Consider the following 14,694-nt stretch of genomic DNA (forward strand, 5'->3'; position numbering starts at 1 on the left):
ATTGGTGTGGAGAGCTGCTGTATCTATCCGTCCCTGACGCGTGTGGGCTCGTGCCGCCGCCGGCCGTGGTTCGCATGGAGTCGTTGAGAGGGTGCCAGCCATACCCGGGCAACCGTGTGCATGTAAGAGCACTATGATCGTATAAGATCTGACGCGTCCCCAATGCGCAGGGAATAAAGCAAAGAAGGTTAGCTCTCTTCATCCCATTGCTCACAGCTTCAACATACCTTCCCTACCTGAAGTGCCCGACTGTCCTTGCGCGGACACTGTATCTTTCCACGCTTGCATTCTCGTCCTTGTTGGGTAGTACTGTCTATCCTTGAACAGTCGAAGTGCAGGTCACTGAGCTGCAGACTCACCTACGACAACCAACCGCCCACTCAGTCGCCTCTGCTGTTGGCAGCACATCGTCTCCACCTACCCAGGTCGTCCGTCAGCTTTCTGCCCCTCTGCAGCGTCTATCGCTTTTCAACTTCGACTCCTCGATCTTGCTTTGCGATTCTTGCATTTGCTGGGAACGACCGGCATATTCCCTTTTGCGACTTGCTGTCACTATTTTAATTCGTCCAAACATCAAGTCGTTCCCCAGAGTCTTGTTGCAGGTGCTCCGCATCTCTTTTGGGTTATCGGTACCCTTTGCGCAATATGTCGTCCAACGGCCAAGGGTTTGATGATCCATATCATTCTTCTTCGTGGTCTGGGTACCCCCAGCCCGGTTCTTGGAACGAAACTCCTCGATATACCCCTAGCGTGTCTTCCTATGCGAGTTCTTCGTCAGCCTCACATGTATCTGGGAGCAGTTATGGCAGCCAAAGCCGCTACACTCATTCGGCAGGCGGACTGACTCCATACGACGAATTCGGGATGCCTCAAGCCTACTCCGAGACGCCAGCTCCATCCCAGTACTCCGCATTGAGCACCTTCCATCAAGGCATCATGCAGCAGCAAAACGCTTCTCCGCCCAGCAGTCACATGCTCTACTGCGAATTCCAACCCTGGACTGGGTGCCGGGAGCAGTTCAGACTCGATGACGTCGACTCGTGGATTAGGCATACCGAGGAAATTCACCTGCAAGGCGAGTATCCTGCAGTATGCGTTTGCTGGTTCTGCGACGACTTTAATTTCAATGTTGGCCCACGTTGTCCTGATCCTGGCCAGAATTTCAGTCACCGGATGCGGCACATTGCACACCATATGCTTCATGACGCATATCGCTTCGAACAAAGACGACCTGACTTCAGTTTCGTCGACCATTTGTATCGTTCCGGCAGGATCACCCTTCAAAACTTCCAACAGGCCACCAGTGCAAGCGAAGGTCCTCGTATTGGGAATGTGTATCCGGCGGGATGGAGGCCGGCCAGAGAAGAGCCAGACGTTGTCGTGGCAGGAAGTGGGAGAAGAAGACGACAACAGGGGAGACATCGCTGATGACGATTGAACACAGTCATGGCAACACTGATGGCTGATGTAGTTGTCGTTACTGCAAGCCGTTGAAGATTCCGGAGATGTGGGTAACTGGCGCTTTGATCCGGAGCGGGCCGAGGCGACGGCGTCGATCATGGGCCGGGGATAGCGGCAGGTTTTCCGATTAGCCTTTGCCACCATCGGTTATGGTTACGCCTGTTCATCTGATTTCTCATATGTTTGTAAGGTTTCCTCATAACCGGTTAGTCGGGAATTCTGCACAGAGGTTTTCATCTTGTTGAAGGCTGTGTACTGCAGGAACCCGCAGATGGGGCTGCGACCCCGAGGAAACCACCCCTGTCTTGTATACCCGAGTCCGAGGACGTGTGCGAGGCGGACGCAAGGCATATTCCAAGGTCACCTGGTCACCAGCTTGGACTGGCGAGCAAGATGGCGGCCCAAGTGGACGGCAGACCAAGTCGGGCAGGGCCAATGTCTCTCGGTGTTCTGGGAGGATCGACCCCTCTTTCAGTGTCTCGCGGGCCTCTGGTGGCTCGACTTCTGCTGCTCTCTTGAGTATTGTTGTTGAGGGTTTCCACTGAGATTGTTTGTCGATTTTGCATGGTTTCATGATGTCTCTGTCGTTGAGGTGTGCGAAGGAAGAAGTCATCCGATGAGGAGCTGGTGAGCGGAGGAGAGAAACATGTTCTCTCGCCTTTCCCTCAGGCAGCTACGACCCGTAAGACTGTAAGGTCGGCGGCGAGGGCACTCCTCGTTCTGACCCGACTTGACTGCAGGGGCTGCTCTTTTAGGACTCGTTTCATGCTTTTCGTTTCGAATAGGGAAGGAACAGAACGCTCCCCCACTCCCAGGGCAGTCAGCAATAACAATGGCTGTAAGAGCGGACGAACTACAAATGGAAATTAGGCACACGATGTTACATAATCTGCACTTGGCTTACATAGCTCGCCATCGCTGTTTCGTTTCTAAATGAAATCCTCCATTTCCATGATCTGTGAATAGAGATAGATGGTGAGAAAATGGAAAGATCTGAACCTTTATCAATCCTGTAAGTGAGCGGGCCTCCCACATCCCGCTTTATATCAAAGAGTGAAAACCCGCCTCGGACACGAGGCAGCCACTCGAGGGGTTCGGCCAGCCCTTCGCCTCACAATTTTTACCAAATTCGGCGCGCTGAGCCAATAGCAAACCAGGTAAACCAAGTTGTGCAGATAAATCCAAGGCATTCGCAGTCACTTTTGAAAGCAGGGTTGTGTGGCGTGGCGAAAACAACATAATTGGAAAAGTCTCGGAGACTCTTTTTGAACCACTTAAACGCGCCGTTGCACAGCCTCACTCGGCTCGTACGGCGCGACACTTGGGACAGGACATGCCGGCGTCCCCGTCTTTCTTGTAGGGAAACAGAGTCGATGGGGAATCTTCACAGGGTCACATATCTTCGTGTTGCGATGGATGGGCCCGGAAATGCAGGCTTAGACATGCAGAACAAGAAAGTTGAACGGCGAGATTTTGTCATATATACCTTGGCCAAGCTTGGTACGGATATTCGAGACGACCGTTGAACTGTAACTCCCACCTGAATATGCGGGGCTGACCATGGTGCGCCTCACTTGACCATCGCCCCAGACCGATTGTATCAACGTCGCAACTTTGTTATAAATCTAACCCCCAATTGGGAACGCTTGTCACCGGCGCCTTAGAGAACCCCTGCCTCATCGTGCACTCATTGGACGCGTCAACCTTGTGGCGAAAAATGCTGTCTTGCTTGGCGGGATACAAATAGTGAGGTGTGTTCTCGGGACTGGATCCTCGCGAACTATGTATATATGTGACGAGACACCGAGGACGACCGCGAAAATGAGTTGTCTTCCTGAACTCACTTCATGGCCCGAAACTCCTATTTGAGCTCCATTGCCTCTTCCGTTGCCTGAGTATCCTTCCGTTCACGCTCCGTCCTTTCGTCGCCGTCCGTAGAGACCTTTCCATGGGTCGTCCATTGCTAATGGAACTCGGCATCGACACGTCCGTACCTGACGCCGTCCACCTTCAACTCGAAACCTAGACCGGCGCTATCGACAATCATTTCGAGTGTAAAGTCTAGGTTGTCAAACTCCACGCCACGCGTTGTCGTCAATCGTGTGAATAGACTCCTCGGCACGGCATTAAGGTCGGTCGTCAGCGTGCACACGTGGATCAGATCACGGGTGTAGGCAGCAGGCGGCTCATCTGCCTCGCACGCGATCAGGTCATCCGTCACCAGCAGCGACTGCCCGGGCCTGAAGTTTCGAGTATAATGGAATGCGATTGGTGACAAAGGGGATATTGCTTCTCCCTGTTTTCAGAAGGACCGGGTCAGCATTGTCTCCTGAAGCCAAACAAAGGACAGGAGTTCCAACTCACCTTTGCAATGTGCCACTGCATGCGGTCCGACACCATCCACCGTTCCCACAGCGGCGACCAGTATCGCTCGCTGACCGAGTGCTTCTCCTCGTCGTACACGGTGGCGTACGATGTGCCGTAGTGGTACCGCGCCTTGCGCGAAATCACCATGTTGCCCTCGAGTCCTCGCAGCACCGCTCCTCGCACGACGGCGGTCCAGGCGTACACTGGTTGCATGACCTCGATCGAGCTCGTCTCTTGTAGTGCAGTCACGCTGCCGTGTGTTGGCCTTTCGGTGTACGGAGGCGGTGCGGCACTGGTGAAGTGTGTCTTGAGTTTTCGGTAAAGATAGTCGCTCTGCCCGAACCCACCAACTAGCACGATGCCTGACACAACACCACCCTTGGAACGAATGCCGGTGACCTGGCCCTGGACTAAGTCGCAAACTTCTTTCACGACAGGGGCGAATATTTCTTTGATTTCGTCGGACGACATAACCATGAAACCGCAGTCCAAACCAGCCTCTTCGTCGTCAGGTAAACCTGGGAATCTGTACCGAGTTAGCCGATTACCTGATGATGTTTGAACAGCCAAGTGGTAGACCTACGGCACATTCACTTCCTGGTGCTCCTCCTCATTGAAGTTACGTTTTACAAACTCCTCGAAGTACCTCAGGCCCATTTGCCATGATTTGTTCTTCTTGACCTTCATCTCGTCGAAACGACTGTGGCCCAGTTTGTTGCGGACATGTTCTTCAAATCTGTAGTTGAGGAACGCGCTGCCGCAAAGACCACCGGTACCGACGGCGGACTCTTCTACCTTTAGCGGTTTTAATGATATGATTTTGTACGCGATGAGACTAGGTCAACCATTAGCCATGCTGCTGGGAGGAACCGCCCGGTCCGGTCACGGCTTAACTTACTCGACAGTTCCACCACCAGCATCACACACGATAAAGTTATCACCGGCGTTGAGGTGGTTGGGTTGGATGGCTTTTAATGTGTACACCGCCGCAGCTTCGGGCTCGCTGATCATCTGGATTTCTGATTTCAACCCCATGCCGGCTCGTTCAGCCGCCTGAAGTGTTGTGTTCTTTGCTGCATCGGACCACACGGCCGGACAGGTCAAGACGAAGTCGACTTTGGTAGACTGCATAAAGGACTCGCCGTATCTCCGAGTAAGGGTGTCCATGGTATGCTTATACACCTGTGTTAGATAGTCGCTTACGGCATCCAAGACGTTCTTGTTGTAGCGCTTCAGTTGGGCCGCCGTGTCGAGCGGGCTAACATAGAAGGGTAGCTTTTGCGAACGGTCAAGAAATAGTTTGATGCAGCGAAGGCGTGCCTCCTCGGGCTTGAATTGGAATCCCCATTTCACTGTGGGATCGGTGCCAGCGGCAGCATTCGCAGGAAAGTCATAGCTGATCTCGGTAGGCACCTTGTCAGAGGTGATGCCGTTGCCGCCCGGCCATGTCTTGATGATTTCGACATCGTCTGGCGTTGAAGTATAAACCGCAGCGACGCTACGGTGAGTGTCAGCATGTCATCTCATGTGGACGGGGCTCGGGCGAGGTCGTCCATGCTTTGACAGGTGCGCATGGAGCATCAAAGAGTGAGGGGTTGATGAATAAGTGCAACAGTTGGCGGTGGCCCCGGCAGGCAAGGGGTCGCCCTTGGGATGCTCGAGAAGTAAAGTGAGGCTGCATAGGGATACGACTCACCCTGAGAATGTGGTTCCGAAATCGACGCCGACAATCAGCCGATCGGTGGTGCCGAAGAGTTCCCTCGCAGGTTCCCTGAGGGGGCCGTTGATAGCCTCGGTGGAGGAACTGGGCGTGTAGTTATTGAAGTAGGTACTTCTGCTCGCCTGGTTCCGTATGCTGCTGGAGCTCGGCCGAAGAGGGAGGTTGAAGCTCATGGTGGCAATATCCGGCTGGGATATGCGCTCAACCCCATACTATGCGGACGCAGTCCCGATGGCAAAAGAAACGAAGCGAACGGGACAAGCCCTCGCTGGTGACCTAGGGGAGGGGGCGAGACCGAATAGCAGAAAAGTCGATTAGGGAGAGCAATGGCAAAGTCGTCGGGAGTTGTGCGCAAAAAGAGAAGAATCGGGCGTTGATCGTCTCTTCAGGACAGCAAAGCAAGGCTACAGGAACATGATCGTGGGGGTTTGTGGAATGGCGGAGGAGGGGTTCAGTCCTGAGGTGGGCAGGTGCGCGCGCTGGTGGGAAAAAAAGGAGGGAGGTGACAGCAAGGTCTGGAGTCTGGACAGCCCAGTGCAATGCGACGGGAGTTGGCGAGGTCCAGAGGTCCAGTAGCTCCAGGAGCAGAGGATGACACCCCGCCAGTAATGACGACGGAGCAGGAGGGACAAAAGTTTTGAATTCTTGGTCGATACGAGAAAGTCCACCTGGGCCACGTTTGAAGAAAACTGAAAGGGGGCCCTGCGTGAGTAGATCTCAAGCCTCCCGTCGAGTATTCTGCTGCCTAATCGAGTTTCCTGGTTTCCTTTGATGAAGGATGGAATGAGATGAAGAAGACAGCGCTGGCTGGTCGAGTGCTGATGGACAAGGTTCCGTAGCTGAGGTTCAAGCACCAGCCTAAGGTAAGGTAACGTAGGTCGAGGGGCGGGGGGGCGAAGGGACAGGGCGAGACTGAGAAAGCGAGGAGAGAGGAAGGAACCAGCCCAGGCAAACACTGCCCCACCAACGTCCTTAGCTGCGCAGTAAAAAGGGCTGAAAGCGTGTCCTTGGGCTGGTTCGCCAGCATTCCCTACTGGCCCTGCGCTGATGAGGCGCAGGGCGGCACTGGGCAGAATGGAGTGGTTCGCAAAGTACCGTGCTTTGGCTTCTGCTGATGTAAGCAAATCCTTACTCCAATCCTCCACCCAAAGGCAAGAGGCCGTCAGTATCATGTGACCCGGACCGAGTCTGTGCCCGAGGCCCGGACAAAATTCCCGACACACATCCTTGGCACGCAACGTTGGGATGAAGTCGACGTAGTGAGCTTCGTCAGTCATCCCAAAAGATTGGCCTCTAATACGGGCACCTCTTGATCGGCTTTTTTTTTTTTTTTGTTTTGGAAAACGTATGCAGTGACGAATGCCGGTTTCAAAATACACCGCACCGTCCTCATATTGAGTGAATGCATCTCAGTCTTTTCCGGTCTGCCCTTGGCGCGCTCTTCTGTCAGACGCAGCACATGATGAGAGTCTATATAGTGGAGCTGCCGACCTCAAGTTCCGGGCATCAATGCCGAAGAGACGGCGCCGAAGACCGCGAAAAAGCAATTTCAACCACCCCAGGCACTTCCGAGCGCCGTCACCAATTGCTCGGTTATTGAACCTGTAACCTTTCCAGCGTGGCTGATATTCCAGAATGTGCAACCGGCTTTCCCAGGTGTTAAGAGGCTTATGTAACATGGTATGGTCACTTCGCCCAAGGTTTTTGTAGTCTTCCCGAACACTTTCTAAACTAGCTCTTTTCTTTCCACCTGCAGACGTCGTTCTTGATTGTTTGTTACTTACGAGGACACTTATTCTACAGCTCCAGATGATCGCTCCCCAGTCATGAATCCCCTCTCTTAGTCGAATGTTGTTTGTTCTTGCCATATGGCGTTCTATACTAGGTAGGACCCGAGGCTATGCCCATATTCCTTAGAGGTGCCCAGATACTACTGTGAGATGCCACTCTCTGTCCATGGATACCAGTAAGTCAAATTCGATGCGAAGGTAAAGTACTTTCGGTAGCCTGCATACATTGCAGAGAAGACTACTCTTGCCCCAAACTCCAGGAAGAGACGTATTTCCTCTAGACTTCCGCTCAGAACCTAGATGCCTTTATTTCCTTCTCCAGCCAAGACAGCTAAAGAGAGACGAGACACACCGATAAATCGCATCCGCCTTGCTTGTACAAATCCAAGACTCGCCATTCAGTCCCAGACGGACCGCACCGGCGCGCGAGGCGCTGGATAAGAAATGAATCGCCACACACGAAGAAGAAGAAAGCACGAGAAACCAAACTGTCGCGCCTCCGTGTTCTTAACGGTGTACCTCACCCCCCATCGAAAACACAGCCTCGCACGCCCCGGCACTCCCTGAGTCCCTGGCCATGCCTTGCTCTACGAAGTACGGATACCTTGTCTTCCATTGATTGCCCTTATGCATCAAACTCCATCCTCTGGCCCCCAATTCCTGGCCGCAGCAAAACAGGCCAGCAGTAGCAGCAGCAGCTCCCGCCGACCGTCAACTTCTCACCCCTGACTGCGTCCAACACGCCCCCTCTGGCCAGCCCTCATTCAGCTCGCCACAGCCCGCATCCGCAGCCCAGCATTCCACAAACAAAGGAGAGGCGAGCTCCGCCTCTTTGCTTTGGCGCCCTCGAATGCCTACCGCGTCCGAACCGTACCGGGCCGGCTCACCGGCCGCGGGAAAGGCGCCAACCTACGCCACACCCCCGCGCGCGCGCGTCTAAATCGTCTGATGGTTCAGCCCAGAGTCAATTCCAAGTTCATCGTCTTTCACATGCTGTCGAGACCACACGCCTACGGCATACCTTAGTAGACAGAGACACATCACGTCTTCACAATGTCACACGAAAAGAAAATATCATAAGCGTGATTCGTAATCGATGTACATCACTTGGATGCCATCTTGTTATTATGTAGTATGGTTATGGCAGGACTTACAAGAAAAAATCGTCCGCCTACGTACAGTTTCCATTCCACCACCCTTTTGACTATATGTCTTTTTTTATCCCACCTCATCCTCAAAAATTCCAAATATAAAAAATGATAGTTTCCGCGCGATCGAGTAGAATAAACAATCGCGAGACTCAGCCTCTGAGTAGCCTTGACAGGGTTGCCCATATGTATACCATTTGTGTTTTCCGCGGTCCATATATGACAAACTATATATTGGGCGTCCTTTGGCCAGATTTGGCTTTCCTCAAAAGTCATCTGACGTGTCCAGCCCGCAGAGAATCTTAAAAGAGAGTGTGCCCTTGTCCTTCCTTGTACAGAAATGTGTGACCATGTTTGACCCTCCCTTGTCTTGTCCCCCAGTCCCTTATTGAACGAACTGTGTCCATTTTCTTCCGATTGGGAGACTGCCACTCCTCGCCCGTGTGAGCCCCAGAAACAAAAGAAATGTTATCTTTGGTATAGGGCGCCAATGGCAGCCCATCCAGTCTATAGTGTCGGGTATTTCGAAGCAGATGAGTCGATAGGAAGAAAAAAAAAAGCAGAAAAAAATAGAAATTTGCGCGATGGCGTAAAAGATGCCGCCCTATGGTATCGAAGATATCGTGGAATAGTCGAAATGCCACCCTGCTCCAAAACATCTTGGGCAAAAGAAAATAGAGATCCGGAGTCAGACTCATCTCCAATTTGGACGACGAGAACTGCACACCGGTGAACGCCAAACACCCAGCCCATGCATGTGATTACACAAAGAACTTTTACGGTGATCTCTGCTCAGCTCTGTGAGAAGATCTCTTTCAGAGGCAGCTCCGCCTTAGAACCGATTGCTAGCCGCCCAGATGCTGGCGGATGCTGATGCAGCCCACTCACTCTCCTCGTACGGGGGAGTGGGCCACTTGTATTGGCTTTCAGCTCCATGCGACTTCTTCAGATCCAAAGGTTTGGGTGCGACGGCTTCGTGGTTGTCGCCGAACAACACAGGGTTGTTGCCATTAGCTGAAGGGGACGGAGTCGGGTACGGGTTCGAAATGCCAATGTTGCTGGCAGATTGCCGCAGTCCAGGCTTTCCGTCCTTCTCGAGACGCTTCATGGCTCGGTGGGTCGAGTTCAGAACCTCATCGAGCAGCTCATCCTCTTCATCGGGCGCGTCGTAGTGCTGGACACCGTGGGCGTGGGCACGACGGGTTCGGCTCGAAATCGGTCCGGTTCCCTTGGCAGCTCCCATCAGGTTGTCAACAGATCGCGGGTGGTGCTGCGGCAGAGAGTGATGTCTCTTCAGAGTGCTGCTGGGAGTAATGAGGTGCGCTGGTGGAACAGGAGCGTTGTCGTGGTTCTGCTGAACGTCTCTCAAGGCCTTGTCGAGAGGCTCGTAGAGTTCCGTAGGCTTCGGCGGGGGAGTAGGCGCGTTGTTGTCGATCACCATCGAGGACCTGTTGCTGTTCCAGGGGCCGCAGCCAGCCTGAGCCTCGACATCGTCCGAGTTAGGCGACATAGGGGCCTGGTGCCTGCCAGAGAAACGACGTGCACGCTTGCGGAGGTGCGAAAAGAAGCTTTCCTTGTGACCACCGGGCGGCGACGCAAGGCCACTGTTGCCGTTGAGAGCGCGCTCGGCCTGCTGGCGATGAATCTCAGCGTAGTTGTTAGTGCTTGAGGCGACCGACAATTGTCTGCCAATCTTCTTCTTCTCGTCAATCTGAACAGTGCGTTGGCGACCGTTGGCGTACGAATCGTTGTACGTCACACCGTTTCTCGCCTCGGCAGTCACCGCATCGGAAATGGGCGAAATGGGACGGATCGATGGGAGTATCGGCATGGGTGCGACGTTGGATGGGCCATTCGTCCATGTCGTACGCTTTGACTGAGCAGGGCGCGTCTTTGCAACGGGGACTTCGTTTGTCGTTTGCGAGGGAACGGGAGACGGTCTCGGGGTGGATTCCTTGGAAATCGATTGAGGAACGGCAACTTCGGCGCTTTCGGAGCGACCAATAAGGGACTTCCTGAACCAAGACGGCTTGGTGGAGGTAGGGGTGGATGAGTTGGAGTTGTTGCCGCGGCCAAGATCGGACTGCTTGCGGCCCAAGATCCTCGACGCGGAGGACTTCGGCCTCAGGGGATCAACGGCATCGGCGAAGTACTCGTGGGCAATTGCCTGTGTTGAGGTCGGGCGGGTCTTGGGGTCCCACATCAGGCACCACGTAACGAAGTGGCTCAGCGCAGCGGGCCACTGAGGTTGCTGCAAAATCGTATCCATGGCATGAGGAGCCATCTTGGGGAACGAGAAGCCAAGCTTGCCGGCCAACCTGGTACCATCCTTCCATTCGCCGCCACCGACACGGGCTCCGGACTTGTTGTACCAGTTTCCGGGGCTTCCCATGATCTCGCATACCCTCCAAACTTGGTCGACCTCGTTTCCGCCGGGGAAGAGTGGCTTGAGTGTTGCAATCTCAACGGCCATGGCGCCGACAGCCCAGATATCAACGGGTGCCGAGTATTCACCGGCACGCAGAAGCACTTCGGGTGCTCGGTACCATCTCGTCGAAACGTAAGTCGTGTAAGGAAGCTTTGAGTGGGTTTCGCGTGCAAGTCCAAAGTCGGCAATCTTGACGGTGTAATTGGGAGGCGTGGAGGGGGGAGTGACGAGAGCCGAATATCTGCGGAAGGATGTGACGGTGTCTTGGTGGGATGAGGTGGAGACAAGAATGTTCTCGGGCTTGATATCGCGGTGGAAGAAGTGATGTGCGTGAATGTGCTCGAGGCCCTGCATGATCTGGAAAAGAATGCTCTTGACACTGGCGTTGTCGAGGCACTTGTGATCCCGAGCCTTCATCAATTGATACAGGTTACCCTCCATGTACTCCATGGCGATGTGCAGCTTCTTAGTGTAGGGGTCGAGGAAGATGTCAAGGGCGGGGACGAGGTGGGCATGGTTGGGGAGCGTCTTCAAGAAGACGACCTCACGAAGCTCCAAGCATGGCGTAAATGACTCGAAAGTCTTCTTCATGGTCTTGATGGCAACCTAGACGACGTTTTAGTGACCTGGTGTGGTGCAACGGGATCGATATGCAGGAACTTACCACCGTACCGCGACGAGCCACGCTAGCACCTGCGCTACGGACTCGGGCGAGAACGACACTGCCAAAGCTACCATCACCAATTTCCTTGAGGACCTCGAATCGATCTTCGAGAGCCATGTTGTTGGCAGAGTGTGATGATGAGCCTCTGTGGGCCAGTTCGTGTGAGACCGTCATTTTGTTTGATTTTTGTGTGTGGATGTGATCGTTGATTCCAGTCAAGATCCTCGTGACGACGGTGTTTCTGAGGCGGGTCAGCTGGCCAGGGCCGCTTTCTCAGGCGTATTAGCCTGGACCGTACCAATGCTGTGCCTAACTAGGAGGAGCTCTGTGTAAGAGCCGCTTGCGAAACCTGTGGCATTCAGACCGGTCTGAGTGGGAGAGCTTTTTCCAGTATGGTTGGTAGTGTTTGTTGGTGGTGATGTGGTGGTGGCGGTAGTAGTCAGGGTTGGTAGTGGTGTGTGTGGTTGAAGAAGTGTTGAAAGTTGTAGTAAGGAAATGCTTTGTGCGGATGTTGTCGCGAGTAATGGGTCGGGAACAGGTTGATGTTGGAAATAGAAAAAAAAAAAAGCGAGAATGACTGAGCTGGGATGGACCAAGAGAGCGAAACCAGATGAAGAAGAGGAGACAGCGAGGGACGGGCGAAAGCCAGGAGGTGGTCGATATTATTAAAAGGGCCAGGGAAGGGTCCAGGGGGTGGGAATGGAGCTAGAACCAGTCGATCGGGGATGGATCCTCAGACGTGGATATCCAGAGGGGACGATGTTCTCGGGTGCGTGGGTCGAGATTGCGATGATGAGGAAGCGACCCTTGGAAGGTGGAAGGGGGGTTGGGCGACCAGGTTTTGTTGGTTTGGTCTCTTTGGGAAGCGCGTTGAATTATGAAGCTGGTGACGAGGGGAGAGATGAGCATCGACGCACGAGGTGTTTGGGTGGCCGTAGTGGTCTTGGTGGTGGTGGTGTTGTTGTTGTTGGATGTCCAGTCTTTCCTGTCCTGTCTGCGCAATGCGTGTGTAGTGTGTGCTTGAATGCAGTTCAAGTAATGGCAAGTTGCTTGTAAATGCAATGCAGCATTCGCGGACCGGACGGCAGTTGATGGATGCTCTGCCTGTAGGATAGCAAAAGCTCGACGAGAACTGCGACGCGCATATGGGTTGTTAAAATAAAATAAAAGAGGGACGAAGAAATAGATGAGAGAGGAAGGGGTCAGGGAGCTTTGGGAGAGGAGGGGAGCCAGAAGCCGAGCGGAAGTGGAAAGGGAGAGCAAGAATGAATGGGTGACGAGGGTCGAGTGGACGGTACGGGGGGAGGAAAGAGAGAGTGTGTGAGAGAGTGTAGAGGTACTCCTTACGGTGCGGTACCGTGTAGGGTAGACAGACACCACTGCACCAGTAAGGTAGGTACCGCAGAAAGAGAGAGAGGCGTGAGAGAGAGCAGAAACCCACACGCGATCCAGCAGAGTGATTCACCGCGGACCCGCGTCGGGATGGGCGAAGACGAGGATTGAGAGGACGAGGGACGAGGGGTGGGAGACTTTCACTTGGAAAAGGAACCTCCAGGCTCTGTGGCTCTGAGTAGGGATCTGAGGTGCTCCCGTAATAAGATAGGTACCTAGTCCCTAGTCCCCTGAGGTACTGCGTAGGTGTGCAAAGTGCGGTACGAAATGCAGTGCAGGTGGAAGGGAAATTGAATTCTACTGACCGGGAGTAAGTGGTAAAATGGAGCGAGGAGCCGGCCACTATGCCGTCGACTCGAGAAATGGCCGGGGGCCCGTTCTTAGCATGAACGAATGAATCCGGGGGGGGTGAACGGTCGAAGGAGAGGGTACTTGGTGATAGGGGCCCAATTTCGCTAATGGTTTTCGGGGGGGAGTCGTGCTTTTTTCTCTCACTTCTTTTGCCCTTTTGCCCTTTCGCTCTGGCGGGCCAATTTGCGCTCGAAGGGTGTGTCCAAGGCAAAAGGCAAGGGGGGGTGTGATGGACCGATGGTGGTGGTCTGGGAGTCTCCTGGGACCTGGGGCGGCCAAAAAAGCCTAGGTAAGGGGGGGGCCGGCGGACCAGGGTCAGGCTGTAATGTTTGTGTGCGAGTTGTGTGCTCGTTATGTGTGTGTGTGTGTGTGTGTGCCTGAGTGTGCCTGTGTGTGTGTGTCCAGTTGTGCCAGTGTCTGTCTCTCTTGTCTTGCCCTGCGAGAGAGGGAAGGTCCACGGAGAGAAATGGTGTGTGTATGTGCGCGCGCGCGAGAGGTACCTGACTGGCTTGACCTGACCTGCCTGCCCTGAGCTTTTCTCTACGGATAGGTACGAACAGTTAGGTATCTTTTCTCTCTCTTGGTGAGGTGCCAGGTGCCTGTGGTAGCAGGCAGGAAAGACAACGGAAGGCAATGAGCGACAAAACTGTACCAGAGTCCAAAGAGTGATGACTACCTGAGAGGCGAGTAGGATTCCGTAATTCGAAAAAGGGCAAAAAAAAAAAACAAAAAAAAAAAAAAAGGAAGATTATGATGTGGACTGCAGGGTCGAGCTTGGTTTGATTATGTTCGGACGTTTGGTCGCAACTTGCGAGTGAGTGGCCTCTTGGTACACTTTCTTCTTCCTCGTTCCTTTCTATCCGGCGGTTGTCTCGTCTGCGCCTGCGGCCTGTATGAGTGTCTTTGGCAGCTTGGAGTTTGGTGCTTGGTGCTTGGTGCTTGGATCCCTGGGATGGAATTGAATTATTGGGAAATCAAACAAACTTCTGCTGGTCTCGCCTCCCGCCGTCACGGTTCACGGCCTATCTAATATGTCTGTTCCTTTCCCCCTCTTCCATCGTGCCCACACCAAATCGACCCCGTCTCTTGTTTTGGTATTCGACTTGACATACAGACCGTCGCACGGGAAGACGACGGGGGGGGCACGCCGCCGCGCATGCACAGCTTGCACACCGGGCAGGTCCTTCAACCCATCTTCACTCCAATCCAGGCTGATGGTACGTGAGTTGATGGGGCAGCGGGCGATGCTTGATGAACTGGCATACTGCGTAGCCCGACTGAGCATCTCTGCCCGGGGCGGTCGGCAGTGATGGCCCAGAAACGTAGAGGTCATTGCCCGATAGAGCTTGGTATGTATCCGCTTCGAGGCAGTT

At 53.8% G+C, this 14,694-nt stretch overlaps 3 protein-coding genes across 3 annotated transcripts; 1 reads left to right on the plus strand and 2 right to left on the minus strand.

Annotated features, from left to right (window-relative positions):
* Window positions 1-645: 645 nt before the first annotated feature.
* Window positions 646-1,428, plus strand: BDP81DRAFT_459124 (uncharacterized protein; the record flags this gene model as incomplete). The annotated part of the gene is made up of 1 exon (XM_060593505.1): window positions 646-1,428. The coding sequence occupies one exon, from the start codon at window positions 646-648 to the stop codon at window positions 1,426-1,428; it is 783 nt and encodes a 260-aa protein (XP_060448346.1).
* Window positions 1,429-3,424: 1,996 nt separating this feature from the next.
* BDP81DRAFT_313291 (uncharacterized protein) lies at window positions 3,425-5,721 on the minus strand (the record flags this gene model as incomplete). The annotated part of the gene is made up of 5 exons (XM_060583880.1): window positions 3,425-3,757; window positions 3,826-4,354; window positions 4,412-4,663; window positions 4,727-5,326; window positions 5,525-5,721. 5 exons carry the CDS (start codon window positions 5,719-5,721, stop codon window positions 3,425-3,427), a joined length of 1,911 nt encoding a protein of 636 aa, XP_060448347.1.
* Window positions 5,722-9,318: 3,597 nt separating this feature from the next.
* BDP81DRAFT_313535 (kinase-like domain-containing protein) lies at window positions 9,319-11,752 on the minus strand (the record flags this gene model as incomplete). The annotated part of the gene is made up of 2 exons (XM_060583900.1): window positions 9,319-11,520; window positions 11,579-11,752. 2 exons carry the CDS (start codon window positions 11,750-11,752, stop codon window positions 9,319-9,321), a joined length of 2,376 nt encoding a protein of 791 aa, XP_060448348.1.
* Between the last annotated feature and the right edge of the window lie 2,942 nt (window positions 11,753-14,694).

The sequence above is a fragment of the Colletotrichum phormii genome, assembly GCF_030913505.1.
Source record: "Colletotrichum phormii strain CBS 102054 chromosome Unknown BDP81scaffold_5, whole genome shotgun sequence".
NCBI classification, from domain to species: Eukaryota; Fungi; Ascomycota; class Sordariomycetes; order Glomerellales; family Glomerellaceae; genus Colletotrichum; species Colletotrichum phormii.